The sequence below is a fragment of the Scyliorhinus canicula genome, chromosome 16 (genome assembly GCF_902713615.1).
Source record: "Scyliorhinus canicula chromosome 16, sScyCan1.1, whole genome shotgun sequence".
In the NCBI taxonomy this organism is placed as follows: Eukaryota; Metazoa; Chordata; class Chondrichthyes; order Carcharhiniformes; family Scyliorhinidae; genus Scyliorhinus; species Scyliorhinus canicula.
In genome coordinates this window covers 121,201,239-121,222,314 of record NC_052161.1, presented here as the reverse complement: position 1 = coordinate 121,222,314, position 21,076 = coordinate 121,201,239, and the positions used below count along the sequence as shown (strand labels likewise).

At 49.7% G+C, this 21,076-nt stretch overlaps 1 protein-coding gene across 2 annotated transcripts in view; it reads right to left on the bottom strand.

Annotated features, from left to right (window-relative positions):
* plod1a (procollagen-lysine, 2-oxoglutarate 5-dioxygenase 1a) overlaps positions 1–13,269 on the bottom strand; it is a 33,550-nt gene extending 20,281 nt beyond the window's left edge. For both annotated transcript variants that reach the window (XM_038822034.1, XM_038822033.1), the window contains exons 1-6: positions 13,115–13,269; positions 9,808–9,944; positions 8,355–8,518; positions 7,861–7,973; positions 1,642–1,705; positions 846–943 (exon numbers count right to left, since the gene is read on the bottom strand). In XM_038822034.1, coding sequence (XP_038677962.1) covers positions 846–943; positions 1,642–1,705; positions 7,861–7,973; positions 8,355–8,518; positions 9,808–9,944; positions 13,115–13,246 — 708 coding nt within the window. In that variant the 5' untranslated portion in view covers positions 13,247–13,269. The remainder of the gene's footprint in view (positions 1–845; positions 944–1,641; positions 1,706–7,860; positions 7,974–8,354; positions 8,519–9,807; positions 9,945–13,114) is intronic.
* Positions 13,270–21,076: the final 7,807 nt, after the last annotated feature.

Genomic DNA, 21,076 nt, shown 5'->3' with positions numbered 1-21,076 from the left:
TCCTTCTTTCTCCTACTAAAATTAACCATCTGTCACATTGTTATAATTGAATTGACTTGCCATTTATCCATCCACTTTGCAAGCCTGTTTACATCTACTTGCATTTTAATTCAGTCTTCCTAAGAATGAGTTATCTCCCCCAATTTGGTATAATCTATAAATGTTGACATTATACCTCCAATTCTCAAGTCCAAATCATTTATGTATGGTAAACAATAGTAGGTCCAGCACAGATCCCTGTGGGAAATTACTTCCTATCTTCCAATCTGAGAAACTTCCTTTATCTGCTACAAGCCTTTGTTTTCTGTTTTGTAGCCAACCGTAAATCTGTTCTACTTTCAGGCCCCTGACTTGACATGCCTTGTCTTATGTGGGCTTCTGAATATTAATGTACACCACTGTACTATCCCCGATTGATATTGCTCCTTCAAAAAGTCAGTGAAATTGTTTAATAGTGAAATTCCGATTGAAATTCACTCCAACTATTATTTATGGGCCATAATTTTACATTCCCCCCTCCCCCCCAATCCCCTCGGGCCCGGTTCTGAGATGGGGGCAGGAGTGCACTGGGTGGGGAGGGGAGGCACGTTGCAGAGGTGGGGAGAGGGAGACGTAATATAGCATGGACAGCATTCCCCCCGGGATCCTGCCTGCCCAGATTTGGACCTGATCTTACATTGGGCAGACCGGGTCTTGAACAGGAAATCATTAATAGGAAAAGAGTGTGAAACACCGAAGAAGCAACTGAATGCCACAATGCGGGATGTTAGAATTTCACTAGATGGTCCGAACGTCCGTCTTAACCTGCAATGTATTTTTGATCATGACCACAGTGCCATACCTACCTTTGTGGGGCCGTTTCCATGGATGATGACAGGCAGAGTGTTAAATGCCATGTTTCGTGCTCTCACTTGATTATCCTCAAATTTCAGAACCACTTCATCTGCCAATCAGAGAGAGACCAGCAAATGAGAGAAAGTCTGTACACAACTAAATCCATTCTCTTCAGAAGGAACCTTCATCTTAATCCATTATTTTAATTTACTTCCCTTAAAGCTAAGTTATTAAAGCCGCCACCTCAAGGATTAAAACAAAAGGCTGGATTCTCTGGCCCCCCCAGCCACGTTTTTCTCGGTGGCGTGTCGTTCGCTGGCGGCAGGATTCGTTACTCCCGCCGCTGTCGAATGGAGTCTCCCATCGAAGCCACCCAACGCCACCGGGAAACCCGAGGGCGGAGGTATGCTGCGAGAATCCCAACGGCCGGAAAATTCCAGCCAAGGTGTACAAAACTGCGGATGTAAGAAATCTGAAATAATGTCAAGTTCTGGAAACATTTAGAAACCAGTGATTGTCTCTGGAGAGAAAACCTCAGACATTAGCCTCACCCGCTATCTGTCTCCAGTGTTTTCAGTATTTAACTCTCTGCAAACAGAGAGGAGGAAACATGCTCAGGTGCAATGTCAGCCTTTGCTGGCAGCCGACATATAGGCAGCCAAACTCCGTTTGGCAGCTGCAGCCTGACTTCCAGTAACTGGCACCAGGACAGCTCTGCCCAAATTGGTAACTTGACCAACACAATTCGTATTTGTTCCAGCATCTCAGGCAGCCACAATGACATTTACAATCTCAACCCTCACCTACCCAGTGCTCCATTCAAATTCTGGAACATCCGGCACCTGTGGTCCAGGGTAATATTCAAACTTGCCTGCAGAAAAAGTAAAAATAGGGTAAACATGAACAGGAGGATCCCACTGCCTGAATGGACAGTGTGTTACTGGTTATAATATTACTGACTGTAACCTGCACTGTTACCCACTGAATTCTATACTCTTTCCGTCATGTAAAGGTCTGGTAAATACGGGGTTAATGTGAGACTGAGTAAGTAAGAAGGCACATGACCCAGAGCTAGGGTGAGTGTGGTGTTGGTTAGAGACACATTAAGACTTAGACATGGAGCTAGCTGCTTGCCTGTACCTTTTACTGCATGCATGTATACTGTTACAAGAAACTCAAAGACATGCTGTTCGCACAAAAACAACTGCTGTTCATATATATAAAAAAAAGAGTATGAAGCCTTTCTAACCCTAATTTCATTTCATGTCAAATAAATTCTTCAATGGATTTTGAACTGAAAGAAGTTCCCAATTACAGCAACAGACACGGAGAAAATTTACCAGAGAAAGCTCCAGACAGAAGAGCCTGGAAACTAAAAGCACATGTCTCCCTGCAGCAGAAGACTCCATCGAATCTCCCCGAGACATCCAGCTTCAGCATGCGGAGCCCATAGCCTGTAAGGGTGAGTCAAGTCTTTTTAACTTCCAGACTACAGCCAGTCCGAAGAAGCCCTTTTTTGCTAATTCAGTCAGAAGCGTAACTTGAGGGGCAGCACGGTGGCCTAGTGGTTAGCACAACCGCCTCACGGCGCTGAGGTCCCAGGTTCGATCCCGGCTCTGGGTCACTGTCTGTGTGGAGTTTGCACATTCTCCCCGTGTCTGCGTGGGTTTCGCCCCCACAACCCAAAAATGTGCAGAGTAGGTGGATTGGACACGCTAAATTGCCCCTTAATTGGAAAAAATAATTGGGTAATCTAAATTTATAAAAATAAAAAAAATAAAAAAAAGAAGCGTAACTTGAATGAAACCCATCATTAATTTTGCTCATCGATTCTCAACACATGGCCACCAAGTTCCAAAGAAAAGAGAGAATGTTTTTTAAAAATTAATTACCGTACTTAATTCTCAGGAACCTCACGAGCATCTGAATCCTTAAACTGAAAGCAAGGGGTTAATTTAAACACCTCACTACTTGCAACTCGACATCACTGAATAAATCAAGTTGGCAGCCAGCTGACCCACACAGCCATTGTTTAAAACAAATTCAGCCAAAAGAGCACCCTCGCCATTTTACAAAGCCCACCAAAACTGGCAAGCATGGGAATTCCCCTTCAGTGAGGCGAGGAGGTGGAGCGGGCCGTCGGCCGTCGAGGGAAGCAGCAGAGCGACTATTGGCCTCCAGGCCAGGGCTGTGGAGGGATGGTGGGAGGCAGGCAACCAACCACAACAGGAGGGACAGAGGGCAGGCACTCAGCAGCAGCCAGGCAGCCAGTCAGGGCCACACACAGTCGGTGAGGCTCGAGATTCGGCTACCGAGCGAAAGGGGAGAGCAGTCGGGAGGTGTGAGGGCCAGACAGGTGTTTTCGGAAAGAAACGGGGCGACTCGACCAGAGGCCAGGGTTGAGAGTGAGAGGCAACTAGACCAGTGAGGGCAAGAGCAGAGGCCGGACCAGATAGCCAGCGGCAGCAGCCAGTGAGCCACCCATCACTAACACACCTGCGAGCTTAGGTCGTCGAAGGGAGCAGCTTCAGGGCTGACTCGACCCCCAGACCAGGGTTGAGGAGCGAAAAGAAAATTACTGAAAATATATATTTGTTGAAATTAAGACAGAAATGTCAATATGAAGAGACATTATGGGCGCAATATTTTGGGAAAGTTTCTAAGTATCATTTGTGGCGGGTTTTTCTGGGAGTTTCCCGCTGGCTCTGTCAGCAAGTCCCCCACCACTATCTAGCCACACATCAGTGAGCTGAACATGCTGGCCAGACCGGCTTCTCAGAGGTCAGGCCACCATTTTGAAAGGGTGCCCTGATCTTTAAGTGGGCTTGCGGGCCCCCCACAACCCTTACCCATGGGTAAGGTCACCTCCCACACACATGGACATTACCCCTCAGCCCCCCAAGTGATGACATCTCGCTATGGGGTCACTGAGGGGCCCACTTTTCCTGGTCTTCCCACACTTCCTTTTGTCCTCTCCCACTTCCAGGACGCATACCCTTCACCCCCCCAACCTTCCAGAGGCCCCTTCATACCCACCTTGCATCCCCCACCCTTCATACCCCCCTCCTTTCATGGGTGTCTCCCCCAGGCCCTGACCCTTCGCCGTGCCACCCTGACCCTTGGCACTGCTCCTGCCAGGATGGCAGTGCCAAGGTGCCCACATTCCAGGGAGCAGGCCAGAGGGCCACCCTGCCCTATCCATCCAAGGGCCTCTGATGGCCCAGGAGACCCCCCAGGTAGTCCACGTTGTGTGGGCCAGTACTGAACGGCACCCAGCTAGGGACTCCTTGGGGAGGCCATTCGGTGCTGGGAGCCCTGTAGATCACAGGTGAGCACGCCCAAGTGGGTTTAAAACCAACATAGGCGTGCGAGGCTTGGTCACGCCCATTGTTGGCGTGATCCTGATTGCAACACCTTGCGAGGTCTGGATAGATGTCACAATGACTACTTGCTGCCGGGAAGCCCTATGAATCTGGCAGTCGGAAACGCAGAAAGCTGAAGGAGAGGCAAGAGGAAGAAACTAACCAAAAAGACAGTTTGGCACTTTACTTTAAAAGGTTTGAAGTATTAAGCAGTGCCCAAACTGCACACTCATCCACAGCAACAACATCCACCAAACGTTTCGGTGCAAAATCTCGAACCTGCACTGGGTCCTTATCCTTCTTTAGCAGCAGGGAAATCAAAGACTTCGTCTGTGGCAAGACACCCTGCCTACTGCATCCTCGAACATTCCCACCATCAGCAGCACCAGTTTATCCTTAAATTTCTTATGGAATTCCACTGGGAACCAGTCAGGTCCCGCTGCCTTCACATCCTCCCAATCATCTCCTTCACTTCCTGCTCCCCCATTGGCCCCTCCAAGCCTGTCCTGTCCTCTTCCCCCAACCTGGGCCACCACCAGCTTCCTCATCTTATCCCGCACCTGGACAATCTCCCTCGCCGCCGTCTCCCTCCGGAGCTGGACGGCCAACATACACCCTGCCTTCGCCCAATGCTCATAGACTGCCTCCCCCTCCCCCTTCTCAGCTGGCACACCACTTTCCCTGTGGACAACTGGTCGAACGTCGCCTTAAGCTCCTTTGTCTTAGCCAAGAGGGCCGGGTCCGGGTCCACCGCGTACCTCCTATCCGCCTCCAGCATCTCCTCTTATCAATTTTTTTTCATTTTTATTCTTTTAAATCAATTTAGAGTACCCAATTCATTTATTCTAATTAAGGGCAATTTAGTGTGGCCAATTCATCTAGCCTACACATCTTTGGGTTGTGGGGGCGAAACCCACGCAAACACGGGGAGAATGTGCAAACTCCAGACGGACAATGGCCCAGAGCCAGGATCGAACCTGGGACCTCGGCGCCGTGAGGCAGCAGTGCTAACCCACTGCGCCACCGTGCTGCCCTTCCTCTAACAATTTTTCACACTCCTCTCTCTCCTCCTTGTCCACCTTAGCTTTGAAAGAAATCACCTCCCCCCCTCACTATCAACTTCAGAGCCTCCCAAACCACTGACTGCGAAACCTCCCTCATGCTATTAATCCCCACATATTCCTCAATCACCTTCCCGATCATATCACAAAAACTCCAGTTCCCTAACAACCCCATGTCCATTCTCCACTCCGGCCTCTGAATCATCCCCTTCTCCAAAACCAGATCCACCCAAAGCAGAGCATGGTCCAAAATCAATATCGCTGAATACTCTGATCTCCTGATTCCAGCCAATAGCGTCTTCCCCACCATGAAAAAGCCTATTCTCGAGTATGTACTCGGGAGAAAAACAAATACTCCCGTTCCCTTGGGTGTAAGAACCTCCACGGGTCCACTCATCCCATCTCTCTCCTGAGCCCAGCCAGTGCCTTCATCCACCCTGACTAGGCCAGCGAGCGTGGCTGACAGCTATCCACTTTCGGCTCCTGCACCATATTCCAGTCCCCCCACCCCCCCCTTTACCTCATGGGTTTCCAAATCCGGAATGGCACCCAGCACCCTCTTCACAAACCCCACATCATCCCAGATGGGACCATATATGCTCGCCAGTGCCACCAACCTCCCCTCTACCACCCCAGTTGCTATCACGTCCCTGCCCTGCTGGTCCGCCATTCTCTCCATCTGAAACCTCACTTTCTTGCCCACCAATACCCCTACCCTCTGAGCCTTACTATCGAACCCCAAATGGAAAACCTGACTCACCCAACCCTTCCTAAGCTTCACTTGGTCCTTCACTCTAAGTGGGTCTCCTGCAGTATCACATCGGCCTTTAAGCTCAACCTCTTCACCGGCCCCCCTAACCCCCTCACATTACTATTCTGTAGTACGATGAGTCAGGAACAGTTGACAAGTTCAGCAATACGGACAGTTGAAAATGTATCCTTACAAGATTTTACCTATGATAATGTTATTGAGATTTTGTGAAGATAAGAGTGCAGAAGAAAAACTATCTAAATTGCCATGGATCACAAACAATTGATGGAAATCTTATAAAAATCTCTGCCATATTCTCCAGTCTAAATTCTGTTCTTCAAAAGAGAACATTTGCCAGTCTGATATAATGGCTGGTGGTCACATGCAGACAGTTATATCCAGTTAGTAACTGCCACCTCTATTGCTCTCAATACTGACCTTCAGAAAGTCTCTTCTCTTCTGGACAAAGGACAGAATTCTGCCAGACAGTTCCAGCATAGCCACTGATATTAGGCTTGGAATGGACACTCTATTTCATTGGGGTATTTTCTCCTGCTGCCCTGGACTTTTTCAGGTTCACAGCATCGGCTGATTTCTCCAACCCGTTGCTCATCAGCCAGTTCTTGTTGGCTCTCCAAGACACACAGAACGCAATATTGACCATCTCTACCGTCATGCTGACAACAGGGGACGGCACGGTGGCACAGTGTTTAGCACTGCTGCCTCAACGCCAGGGACCGGGTTTGTTTCCAGCCGTAGGGGATTATCTGTCTGGAGTTTGCATACTCTCCTTGTGTCTGCGTGGGTTTCCTCCGGGTGCTCCTGTTTTGTCCCACAATCCAAAGTTTGTTTTAACAGAAGAGAAACCTAATAGAGTCATCGCTCCTGGGGTGAAGGCTCCTTTACTCAGTTTTACAAATTCAAAAGAATTGTTTGTGTCCAGCATCCTAACAAATGTTGGGATCTGGTCTGGTAGCCCAATAGATTTCAATTAATCAATTACAGCATTGTTTTCATAAATTAAAGAGCACTAAAGCAGTTAAGCAGTGATTTTAGGGTTCTTGTGGCTTGCATTGTGTGAGTTGAGGGTGGGTAGGATCAGGGGGGGGCATTGATGACACTGGGGGTGCAGCATGATGTTACTCAGGCAGAGCTTGACATAATTTGAGGCAGACTGCCGTGTCACCAGAGGGCAGGACGTGATGTGGGGTCCCCGCAAAGTGGGAGAGCGTGGGGCCCCCAAACGTGTACGTCCATCTCTGCAGGCACGGGTCTACTTTCAGCAATGGAAGGAAAGAATTAAAGTGTACTCAAATGCCAGTCCAACCTCCAAGCTAACAAGAACCAGAGCCAACAGAGCCCGTCACTCTCCTGGCCATATGGTAAAAGAGATGTGAAAGGGTTATTCGGCCTCCACACCACCTGAACCTTTATCATAAAGAAAAGAGGAGGTATTGTGAATGTTTTTAATGCTAAAGATGTAATATAAATAACATTAGAATAGCATTAATACTGTAACAATAAGATAAATACAGAAGAATTATATCATTGCAAGACTTGAAGTAAACTCATGTAACTCCATATCCCTGGGATAAAGACTTGGGGGGTTAATGAGACGGAGTACACAACCGCCCCACAGTGATCCAAAGCTAAGGTCAGTGTGGTGTTATTGACCAGAAAGATATTAAAAAGGAGACACAGTGGTAACTCCTTGCCTGTACCCATTACTGTAGATATGTATATAGTTACAAGTAGGTAGACTTGCTGTTCACATACAGAAGACTTCCTTTACAGACCACGTTCTGTACCCAACACATTTGTAACGCTTTCAGGATTCCCTCCCATTCCTTACCCTCTTTGCCGGATCCAGGTATGTTTTTGTGTAGAAGAGTTGATCATCTTCTTTATCCTGTAGATCCCAGGGTTCCACAAGTTGGTAAACATTCGGAGCAAAGCCAATAAATCCTGAAATTCCCAAAAGAATTTATGAAGTTACATCGTACCCTTGCACTATAATCCTGACCCTACCTTCAACCAATATTACAAAGGGATTGGAACAAAGGAGCACAGTGTTGCTTTAAATATGCACAGGGACAAACTTGTGAACACCCATTTGAATACAGATGCACATCAATGCAGACATCTGTACACATATGCATACAAAACCTCATCACACGTAGAAACTCGACAACATGCATTTCTGTACAAGCACAAGTTGTTTTATGGAGTCGCATACATAGCATTACACATTCAAGCTGCTTTACACAGAGATAAAAATCAAATCTCTCGCTGTGCCTGTTGCACTCAAGAGGCTAAATTCTGTACATTTCAAACACTGAAACTAACCTCCAGAATTGAGGAAACGTTTGCCATCCTGTACACGAGGGTACTGGGCTTCAAGATGGCGATTGGGCCAAATAAAAGCCTCAGCAGCAAAGACCACATTGTGCTTTGCCTGATGAAACTTCTTCAGTAATTCCTCAGGCCCTGAAGCAAATATCACATCATAGCTGCAAAATATTACAAGATTAGGCAGTGAAAGAAAGGAAGACGTGCATTTATATAGCACCTCGCTCTACCTCAGGGTGTATCAAACTGGTTTTGAAGTGTAATAACTGTTGCAATGCAGGAAAGATGGCAGCCAACTGGCACACAGCAAGCACCCACAAACAGCAATGTGTGAGGAGCAGATCATTTGAAATGAAATGAAAATCGCTTGAAAATCAATGAAGTTACTGTGAAAAGCCCCTAGTCGCCACATTCCAGCGCCTGTTCGGGGAGGCTGGTACGGGGATCGAACCGTGCTGCTGGCCTGCTTGGTCTGCTTTAAAAGCCAGCGATTTAGCCCAGTGAGCTAAACCAGCCCCAGTTCCAGTGTTGTTGGTTGAAGGATAAATATTGACCAGGACACGGTGGTGAACATCTGCAGAATAGTAGTCTGGGATCTTTCAGACACACTTGAGAGGACGGACAGAGCCCACCCTGCACTGCGAGATTAACCTCATAGCCCCACCCTGTCCTGAAGAGCCTCACAAGCCAAGACTCTAAAAAGAAAATGCTGGAAAATCTCAGCAAGTCTGGCAGCATCTGTAGGGAGAGAAAAGAGCTAACGTTTCGAGTCCGATGACAGAGAAAGTGGGAAATATTTATACTGAGGAGTGAGAGTGAAAGAGGAGTCATAGCCACAGAAACGCAGGGAAACGGGGAGCTAATAGCCACAGAAACCAAGGGGAAAGAGTGCTATTGGCAGTCCCCAGAGAGAACAAAAGGTGTGAAAGGCCAAACTGCAGAGAACCCAACATCAGAGGGTGAACTGTGACAGATGTAGGTGTGTGTGTGTGTGGGGGAGGGGGAAGCAAAGGCCACGTTCATTGACCTGTTAATTCTGAAGAACGGTCAATAAAAACATTTACTGTGTTTCTCTCTCCACAGATGCTGCCAGATCTGCTGAATTTATCCAGCATTTTCTGTTTTTTTTATTATTGTGGTCATTAAGTTGAGCAAGTTCCGGGATGTCCCCTGCCAGAAACGTGGCCTTTGCTTCCCCCTAACTTTCTGTGGCCATTAGCACCCGGTTTCCCTGGGTTTCTGCGGCTATGACTCATCTTTCATTCTCACTCCACAGTATAAATATTTCCCACTTTCTCTATCTTTAGCTTTGACAAAGGGTCATCCGGACTTGAATCGTTTGCTCTTTTCTCTCCCTACAGATGCTGCCAGGCCTGCGGAGATGTTCCAGCATTTTCTTTTTGGTTTCAGATTCCGCAGTAATTTGCTTTTATTGAAGACACGACTCTACCTGTCCACAAACAGAATAACAAATTCCTTTTTGGTGGCATACGATTCCAGGGCTTGCTTGAGCATCCGTACTTTCTGTCCACCTCCTGAGGTTTTTGACACATCTCCACCTGTCCACTCTTCACCCAGACCCAATACCTGGAAACACAAAGAGGAACAATTCCAACAGTTAAACACCCAAAGCTGGAACAAGGCAAATATTTAATTGCCTTCAAATGTCCGGCCAGGAATGAGCTACTCCACATTTTGAGAGCAGGGATTCAGCGCTGAGCAGACGTCAGCTAAAGTGTTCTGAAACTGTTTGTTTAAGACCTGTTCCAAATTGTCTGTCAAGGCAGTAGGGGTGTCTGAAGGCTAAATGGGAGGAGGAACTTGGGATGAAGGCTAAATGGGAGGAGGAACTCGGGGAGCAGATAGAGGACGAGACTTGGGCGGAGGCCTTGGAGAGAGTCAACTCTTCCTCCTCATATGCGAGGCTTAGTCTCATCCAATTTAAGGTGCTGCACTGGGCCCACATGTCCGGGACTAGGATGAGTAGGTTCTTTGGGGGTGAGGACAGGTGCACCAGATGTTCGGAGAGTCCAGCGAACCACGCCCATATGCTCTGGGCATGCCCAGCACTGGAAGAATTCTGGAAGGGGGTGGCGGGGACGGTGTCAAGGGTGGTTGGATCCAGGGTCAAACCAGGATGGGGACTCGCGATTTTTGGAGTTGCGGTAGAGCCGGGAGTGCAGGAGGCGAAAGAGGCCGGGGTCCTGGCCTTTGCATCCCGTCGAAGGATTCTGTTACAATGGAAGGATGCAAGGCCCCCAAGCGTGGAGACCTGGATCAGTGACATGGCGGGATTTATAAAATTGGAAAAGGTCAAATTTGCCCTGAGAGGATCAATACAAGGGTTCTACAAACGATGGCAGCCTTTTCTGGACTTCCTGGATCAGAGATAGGTAACTTGGTCAATAGCAGCAGCAACCCGGGGGGGGGGGGGGGGGGGGGGCATTATTGTAGTGTTTATTCTGTAACTCTATAGTGTGTTAATTTGCGTTGTTGTTAAAATGCTGGGTTGTTCATGGGGATGGGGCGAATGTATATGATTGTTAATATTATTGTTATTTTCGGTATTTTACTAAGGTGCGTCAATGTTGTATAAAATCAAAATTTTTCAATAAAAATTATTTTTTTTAAAAAAGGCAGTAGGGGTGTCTGAGCTCTCTTTTATTTCTGACTCCTGGTTGGGGGAGGAAGGGTGCAAAGGCTGAGCTTAGAAGTACTGTACTTATAAAATGTATAAAAATATTAAAGTATAAAAAAAAAGATTCCATATTCCATACTGCACTTTGTTCCAATGGAGATGTGACCTGTGTTACATATCAACCAGCAATTCCTCACAGGGTGCTAGTCATTTCACAAGAGCCTGGCTGAGATTTCTTTGTTGGATTATTGCCCTTTTAAAGTGCTGCTGCCAGACATTTGCACAACTCTCAACCAGCTGAAACTAACAGACCCTGTGTTTGGAGACTGGGTTTATCCAACAATTCTGAAAACATCCCTTTCCCAACCACATATCCCAGGACCCTAGGAAATAGGAACAGGAGTAGGCCGTACGGCCCCTCAAGCTTGCTCCGCCATTCAATAGGATGATGACTGATCTGGCATTCCTCACTTCCATGTTCCTGCCCTTTCCCCATAACCCTTGATTCCCTCCCTGATCAAGAATCTATCTCAGCCTTAAATGTACACAAGGACTCCGCCCCTACAGCTTTCTGTGGTGAGGAGTTGCAAAGACTCTCAACCTTCTGAGAGAAGAAATTCCTTCTCATCTCCGTCTTAAATTGGCACCTCTTTATTCTGAGACTATGCCCTCTGGTCCCAGGCACTCCCATGAGGGGAAACATCCTCTCAGTATTTACCCTGTCAAGTCTCTTAAGAATTCCATATGTTTCAATGAGATAGAGTCCCAACCTGCTTAACCTTTGCTCATAATACTATCCCTCCACACCGGGGGTCATCCTAGTGAACCTTCTCTGAACTGCATCCAATTAAATAATATCTATCCTTAAATAAAGGGACCAAAACTGCTCACGGTTCTCCAGATGTGGTCTCACCAGTATCTTGTACAGTTGCAGCAAGACTTCCAGACTCTTATACTCCAACCCCCTTGGAATGAGGGCCAACGTTCCATTAACCTCCCTGATTATCTGCCGCACCTATGAGTTAGCTTTGTACACAAGTACTCCCAAGTCTTGCAGCTTTCTGCAGTTTTTCTCCACTTAAATAATACTCTTTGTTTATTCTCCCTTCCAAAATGAACAACTTCACAATTACCCACATTATACTCCATTTGCCAACTTTTTGCCCACTTACTTAACCTATCAGTACCTCTTTGCAAACGTTACCCCTCTCTTACCTTTCTATCTGTTTCTATGTTGTCTGCAAATTTGGCTACAGTCATTCGCTTCCTTCCTCCTCGTCATTTATATTGTAAACAGTTGCGGTTCCAGCACAGACCCCTGTAGAACCCCACTGGTTACAAGTTGCCAACCTGAAAAAGAATCCCAATCCCCACTCGCTGTTTCCTGCCCATTAGCCGATCCATGCCAATGTACTACCTCCAACACCGTGGGCACTTATCTTATGACTTAACATTTTGTGAGGTAATAGTGGTGAGGTGTTTTTGCCTCCCTCCCTTTTTGAGTAGGGGTGTAACATTGGTAGTTTTCCAATTCCCCAGTACTTCTCCAGAATCCAAGTATTTCTGGAAATTTACAACCAATGCATCCACTATCTCCATAGATACTTCTTTTAGGATCCTAGGATGCACGCTATCAGGGCCTGGGCACTTATCTGCCTTCAGCACCATTTGTTTGTCTAATACTACTTCTCTTGTGATGGTGAAGATATTTAATTCCTCCCCCGTATTCTTTAGTATAAATGGGATGTTCAAAGTACCTGCCTCTGTAGAGACTGATGCTGACATTAAATATCTCCCCAGATTCATTTTCTAAGCACCGATGTCAACTTTGACCTCTTATTCAAACAGAACTAGCCAATTAGAACCTTAAAAACGGAGTGAGCGGCCGGGTTGACAACAGCCCCTAGTTGTCAGAACATTAACTGTCTGATCAGAAACTTTATATAAATAACAGCATGCTGAAAAGAACAACACCCTTAGTTAGCCAAGCAGGAGTTAAATTGACACAGAAAAATTTTGCATTATTAACCAGCCCAGTTGACCTCTGACATGAGTTGCTCATCTGCTCTCATTGGCTGTTAGTTCTAGTTAATGGATAAATGGTTACAAATCATGTCACCTTAACAGTGTAATTGAAGAAGTTTGCAGATCTCATGAATCGCTTGAAACCGTCAGTCTCTTTTGTGGCGACAGTGAAAACCAAGAGATTTTCTGCATAAAACAAAAACAGTGAGTTTGTAACAGGGAACATCAATTTATAACCCACATGTTCCCCATTGTATTCCAGCCACTGACTCACAACGCACACCCTCCCCACTGTAACACAGAGACTAACTCAAACCACACCCTCCCCACTGGAACAGAGTCTACCTCACAAACCCCCCACTGTAACAGTGTAACTCACAACCCACACCCCCCCCCCCCACTGTAAGCCAGTCTAACTCACAACCCACACCCTCCCCACTGGAACAGAGTCTAACTCACAACCCCCCCCCCCCCCCCCCCGTAACAGTGCAACTCACAACCCCCACACACACCCACTGTAAGCCAGTCTAACTCACAACGCACACTGTTGGAACCAACAATTCTACGGACACGTGTTTGTAGGATTAGAATAGCGGTTTTAATATACTTACAACAGAGCCAGCCTGTTAGCCGTTGAACTTTCGGTGAACTGGCTGGCTGACCCTGTGGCACGGATCTTTATACAACAGCTCCAGGGGGAGGAGTCCTGGGCGGAGCCAAGGGAGGAGCCCAGTACAAGCTCTCGCGTACTCCCAGAGCTACTTTCCCTGGTGGTCAGGTAGTGCAACTGCACTTACAATATTGATACATATATATACAGATTATAATACCATGTGAATCTCATTCACCACATTCACCCCCTGTGAAAAAAAACGATTCCGGCGGGGGTGGTGGCTCACAGAGTTAGTCTGTCCGGTGGACGAATTGTTCGTTTCGATCTGCGGAGCACCGGGGTTGCAGCCTCTTGCGGTGGCTGGGTGGGTGTTGAGAGCTGGGGTACGATGGCAGACTCCAGGTCGGGTCTTGTCCAAACTTCATAAACCTCTGGCTCGACCGGAGACTGGGGGCGGGCTGGTGCTGGCGCGTGGAACTGGTGGGGCGAGCTTGCGGAATTGGGGGCACGAGGGGGCCGCAGCATAGGGAACGGGGTAAGGGGTTCCTCCTCAGTGGGGGTAGGGAGGGTGCTGGATCCAGCGGGTGCCAGGTCTCGAAGGGATACTGTGTCCTGGCGACCGTCCGGGAACTCCACGAATGCGTACTGGGGGTTGGAATGGAGGAGACGCACCTTTTCAACAAGGGGGTCAGTTTTGTGCCCCCGACGTGCTTCCTCAGGAGAACCAGGCCTGGTGTCCTCAGCCACGCCGGAAGTGAGACCCCCGTGGTAGTGCTCCTAGAAAAAATGAAGAGCCGTTCGTGAGGGGTTTGATTTGTAGCTGTACAGAGGAGGGATCTGATAGCGTGGAGCACGTCTGGGAGGACTTCTTGCCATTGGGAGACTTGGAGTTTTCTAGACCTGAGGGTCAGTAGGACGGTCTTCCAGACCGTCGCGTTCTCCCTCTCCACCTGTCCGTTCCCCCTGGGGTTGTAACTGGTAGTCCTGCTCAAGGCGATGCCCTTGTCGAGCAGGTACTGACGCAGCTCGTCGCTCATAAAGGACGAACCCCGGTCGCGTGACCCCTGGATGGCAGAGGTCCACGTGGATGGCTTTCAGACGGCTGATCTTCGCGCTGGCGCATGTCCCGCGGGATAGGGTATCCGAGGGCTCGTTGAGCTTCCCCGGTCGATATTTAATATTGTAACTATAGGTGGAGTTCGATCCTCCACCGAAGGATTTTATCATTTTGTATTTTGCCCCTTTGCGAGTTGTCAAACATAAAGGCAACCGATCGTTGGTCGGTGATGAGGGTGAACCTCCTACCTGCGAGGTAGTGCCTCCAGTGACGAACAGCCTCCACGATGGCTTATGCTTCCTTCTCGACAGAGGAGTGTCGGAGTTCTGAAGCGGAGAGGGTACGGGAGAAAAATGCAACTGGCCTCCTTGCCTGATTTAAAGTGGCTGCTAGAGCTACCTCTGAGGCGTCGCTCTCAACCTGAAAATGAGTGGATTCATCCACCGCCCGCATGGCTGCTTTGGCGATGTCCTCCTTGATGCAGCTGAAGGCCTGGCGCGCCTCAGCAGACAGGGGAAATCGTGTGGCCTTAAAGAGTGGGCGGGCTTTGTCCGCATATTGGGGGACCCACCGGGCGTAGTATGAAAAGAACCCCAAGCACCATTTGAGGGCCTTGGGGCAATGGGGGAGGGGGAGTTCTAAGAGGGGGGCGCATGCGGTCCGGGTCTGGGCCCAGGACTCCGTTCTCCACGACGTAGCTGAGGATGGCCAGTCTGTTTGTGCGGAAAACGCATTTCTCCTTGTTATAAGTGAGGTTTAATTTCTGTGCCGTCTGGAGAAAACGATGGAGGTTGGCGTCGTGGTCCTGCTGGTCATAGCCGCAGATGGTAACATTGTCCAGATACGGAAACGTGGCCCGCAGCCCGTACTGGTCTACCATTCGGTCCATTGCTCGTTGGAACACCGAAACCCCGTTAGTGACGCCGAAGGGAACCCGGAGGAAATGGAAGAGGTGGCCATCGGCCTCGAACGCCATGTAGTGGCGGTCCTCCGGGCGGATTGGGAGCTGGTGGAATGCAGACTTCAGATCCACCATGGAAAATAGCCGATATTGGGCGATCTGATTAACCATGTCTGCAATTCTGGGGAGGGGATACGCATCTAGGAGCGTAAAGCGATTTATGGTCTGGCTATAGCCGACGACCATGCAAAATTTTTCCCCGGTCTTGACGACCACCACCTGAGCTCTCCAGGGACTATTACTGGCCTCTATGATCCCCTCACTGAGCAGCCGTCGGACCTCCGATCGGATAAAGACCCTATCCTGTAGGCTGTATCGCCTGCTGCGAGTAGCTACTGGTTTGCAATCTGGAGTGAGATTGGCGAAGAGAGGAGGATGGGGCGATGCGCAGCGTGGCTAGGCTGCAGATAGTGAGTGGGGGCAGGGGCCCGCCGAAGCTGAGGGTGAGGCTCTCGAGGTTGCACTGGAAATCCAGGCCTAATAAGTGTGGCGCGCAGAGGTCAGGCAGGACATAAAGTTTAAATTTTGAATAACTAGCGCCTCGAATTGTGAGCGCAGCGACAGTGCGTCCTTGGATTTGGACTGAGTGGGAGCCCGAAGCGAGGGCAATAGTTTGGCTCACAGGAAAAATAGGAAGCGAACAGCATCTTACCAGCTCTGGGTGTATAAAGCTCTCGGTGCTCCCGGAGTCAAAGAGGCATGGCGTGCTGTACCCGTTGATCTGGACCTCCGCCATCGAACTTCGTAGGTGCTTGGGGCGGGATGACCGCGTTGAGTTGCGGGCTGCGTGATGAGTGCCCGGGAAGGTCGTAGTCTTCCGAATGGGCGTCTGGTCGAGTAGATTCCGGTACGTCCTGGCGAGCTTGATGCAGGATCGCTGCGCTGAGTTGCGGGCCGCATGATGGGTGCCCGGGGAAGTCGTAGTCTTCAGATGAGCTTTCTGAGCATGCTGATGCAGATGGGGCCCGTGGATCGCACGTGGTGAGCGACGAGGAAGATGGCGGCCCCCATGAGTCGCACGTGGCCGGCCGCATGGTGGGGGTTTGCCAAGATGGCGGCCCCCATGGATCGCACGTGGCGGGAGGGGGCGGAGTCGGGGCGTAGGCCGCAGCATTTTTGGCCCCACGGGCCCGCTGGTGTTGGGAGCGATTTGTTCTCTCTACTGGGGAGTTAAAAACTGGGGCCCTTTTTGCGCGGCACACTCTAGCATAGTGGCCTTTCTTCCCGCAGCTGCTGCAGGTCGCGGATCGGGCTGGGCATTGCTGCCGCGGGTGCTGGCTTTGGCCACAGAAATGGCAGGCTGGAGCAACTGAGTAGCTGGCTGGGGCAGCAGAGTAACTGGCTTTGGCAGCGCGGTAGCTGGGGGGCCGTGCGGCACAGGCCTGGGGGGATTGTTGGTCGGGGGTCCACGATGAGGTCGCGGGGTCCGCGGGAAACGATGTGAGGCTGCGGAAGGAGTCTTCCATAGTGGTAGCAGCCTCCACAGTAGTATCTAAGTCCTGGGCCCCTTTTTCTAGCAGTCTTTGGCGCACATAGTTAGATCTAAGGCCCGCTATCAAAATGTCCCGCACAGCAAGCTCCCCATGTTCAGCCGCGGTAACGGCTTGATAATTACAGTCATTGGAAAGATTGTTCAGTTCCCGTACAAACTCGGCTAGCGTTTCTGTAGGCCGCTGACGGCGAGTTGTAAACACGTGGCGTGCATAAATCTCGTTAATGGGCCTAACGTACATTTTGTCCAATATCGCCAGTGCTGCGGTGTATGAACCGGCCAGATTTCGCTGTGTGGAGATTCTGTGGCTTACCCTCACGTGCAGTAGGCTGAGTTTTTGTTCATCCGTTGTTCCGGCGGTGCTGGCTTCTGCCAGGTAGGCCTTAAAACATCTCAGCCAGTGGGAAAAAATTTCCTTAGCCTCTGCATCCTGCAGGTCGTGTTCTAGGCATCCGGGCTTGAGGGCTGCTTCCATGATTTACTTCGACTGTTTCGTAAGTATATTAAATTGTTGGAACCAACAATTCTACAGACACGTGTTTGTAGGATTAGAATAGCGGTTTTAATATACTTACAACAGAGCCAGCCAGTTAGCCGTTGAACTTTCGGTGAACTGGCTGACTGACCCTGTGGCACGGATCTTTATACAGCAGCTCCAGGGGGAGGAGTCCTGGGCGGAGCCAAGGGAGGAGCCCAGTACAAACTCTCGAGTATTCCCAGAGCTACTCCCCGCCTGGTGGTCAGGTAGTGCAACTGCACTTACAATATTGATACATATATATACAGATTATAATACCGTGTGAATCTCATTCACCACGCACACGCTCCCCACAACCCACACCCTTCCCACAACCCACACCCTCCCACTGTAACAGAGACTACCTCACAACCCCACCCTCCACTGTAACACAGAGACTAACTCACAACGCACACCCTCCCCACTGTAACACAGACTAACTCAACCACACCCTCCCCACTGTAACACAGAGACTAACTCACAACCCACACCCTCCCCACTGTAACACAGAGACTAACTCACAACCCACACCCTCCCCACTGTAACACAGAGACTAACTCACAACCCACACCCTCCCCACTGTAACACAGAGACTAACTCAACCCACACCCCCCCACTGTAACACAGAGACTACTCAAACCCACATCCCCACTGTAACACGACCAATTCACAACCCACACCTCCCCACTGTAACACAGAGACTAACTCAACCCACACGCTCCCCCTGTAAAGAGACTAATTCACACACCCACACCCTCCCATGGAACACAGAGACTAACTCACAATCCACACCCTCCCACTGTAAACAGAGACTAACTCACAACCCACACCCTCCCCACTGTAACACAGAGACTAACTCACAACCCACACCCTCCCCACTGTAACACAGAGACTAACTCACCCCACACCCTCCCCACTGTAACACAGAGACTAACTCCAACCCACACCCTCCCCACTGTAACACAGAGACTAACTCACAACCCACACCCCTCCCACTGTAACACAGAGACTAACTCACAACCCACACCCTCCCCACTGTAACACAGACCAATTCACAACCCACACCCTCCCCACTGTAACACAGAGACTAACTCAACCCACACCCTCCCCACTGTAACCCAGAGACTAACTCACAACCCACACCCTCCCCCAACTGTAACACAGAGACTAACTCACAACCCACACCCTCCCCACTGTAACACAGAGAATAACTCACAACCCAACCCTCCCCACTGTAACAGAGACTAACTCACAAAACCCTCCCCACTGTAACACAGACCAATTCACAACCCAACCCTCCCCACTGTAACAGAGACTAACTCACACCCACACCTCCCCACTGTAACAGAGACTAACTCAAACCCACACCCTCCCCACTGTAACACAGAGAAACTCACAACACACCCTCCCCACTGTAACACAGAGACTAACTCACAACCCACACCCTCCCCACTGTAACACAGAGACTAACTCACAACCCACACCCTCCCCACTGTAACACAGAGACTAACTCACAACCCACACCCTCCCACTGTACAGAGACTAACTCTCAACCCACACCCTCCCACTGTAACACAGACCAATTCACAACCCCACACCCTCCCCACTGTAACACAGAGACTAACTCACAACCCACACCCTCCCCACTGTAACACAGAGACTAACTCACAACCCACACCCTCCCCACTGTAACAAAGAGACTAACTCAACCCACACCCTCCCCAAACCTAACCTGCATATCTTTGGATACGAAGGGGCAATTTTAACATGGCCAATCCACCTAACCTGCACATCTTTGGACTTTAAAATCCAAATCTTTTTAAATGATCAGTTTGTTAAATTCTTCCAAAACCATTCAAGCAAGACTGGGTGGGTGTGATATGATAGAGTGCGCACAGGTCCACTCCAGAGAAACTCGCTGTGTAATTATTTAAAGAAGTAACGCTGCCACTTTCACGTTTCTTAGTAAGATTGGTAGGCAGCCTTGGATCATGAGAGCCATAGGAGATGCAGACTTGGTGGCACAATGGTTAGCACACTGTCTCACAGCTCCAAGGGCCCGGGTTCAATTCCAGCCTGTGTGGAGTTTGCACGTCTTCGCAGTGTCAGCATGGATTTCCTCCGGTTTCCTCCCACAGTCCAAAGATTGGCAGGTTGGGTGGATTGGCTGTGCTAAATTGCCTTTTGTGTCCAAAAATGTGCAGGTTAGGTGGACTTACAGGGATAGGGTGGAAGGAATGGTCTAGGCAGGGTGCTCTTTCAGAGGGTCGGGCAGATTCTATGGGCCGAATGGCTTCCTTCTGCACTGGAGGGATTGAATTGATTCTGTGGAATGAAAATCTACACGACTGCTTAGCTTGTGATCCTAACCCATCAAACGAAAACAGGTGATATGCTGTAAAACGTAAATCACTCAATTAGATTTACCGCCCCAGCAGCCTGGTCACACTGACTCTTTCCAACTTTGTTCTCAAGATCTCCCTCCATCTCAAACAATATTCTCATCCCTTCTCCAAAACTACACTGGGACTGCTGGGGGGGGGGGGGGGGGGGGGAGTTTGGGGGCTTCCAGATCTCGGATTAATTAGCTGGTGGAGGGCAAATGCCATTATTTTAAATTCAATGCAGAGGCAGAGTTTTAAAGAATGTTCCGCCATTGTGTCACATTCCACCAGTGTGGGAGAGCTGAGTCTAGGCCAGTGAGTGGAAATGGGAGGGGGCTTCCTGGATGTTCCCGGCAGCTCCACTCCAACACGGTCCCTCCCATTCCACCCCTCAGGCTTTTGGGAAACTGCTCCCCCTCCCCCATTCCTTCCACGTCAGCAACTCCACCCATCCCCCTCTCCCAAAACCTGGAACTGGCCGCAAATGTAATATAAATTCAGGTCAGGAGAGATAAACTTTCCGGCGCTGCACACACATCGCCTTTTGCTGCAGACCCCATTCTCCAGAGTATCGGGTCACTGTTGTCTCCATTTATTGCCCCTTTCTGCACCCCCCCCCCCCCCCCCCCCGTATTTAATCCCTATCGCCCTCGGGTCTCCTCTTCGCCCCCTCCCACTGATTCTGCCAATTATCTTCCTCCCGCGCCCTCCCTTTTCACCCCATCCCCGGGTGATTCCCCTTAACATCCCGAACCCTCATCTACAAACCATCTCATCTACCAACCCCCTCATCGCCCCCTCATCTCCCCCCAGCAAACCGCTCGTCTCCCCCCAGCAGCCCCCTCGCCTCCCCCCCCAGCAAACCCCTCGTCTCCCCCCCCCCAGCACCCCTCGTCTCCCCCCCCCCAGCAACCCCCTCGTCTCCCCCCAGCACCCCTCACCTCCCCCAGCAACCCCCTCGTCCCCCCCCCAGCAACCCCCTCGTCTCCCCCCAGCAACCCCCTCGTCTCCCCCCAACCCCCTCGTCTCCCC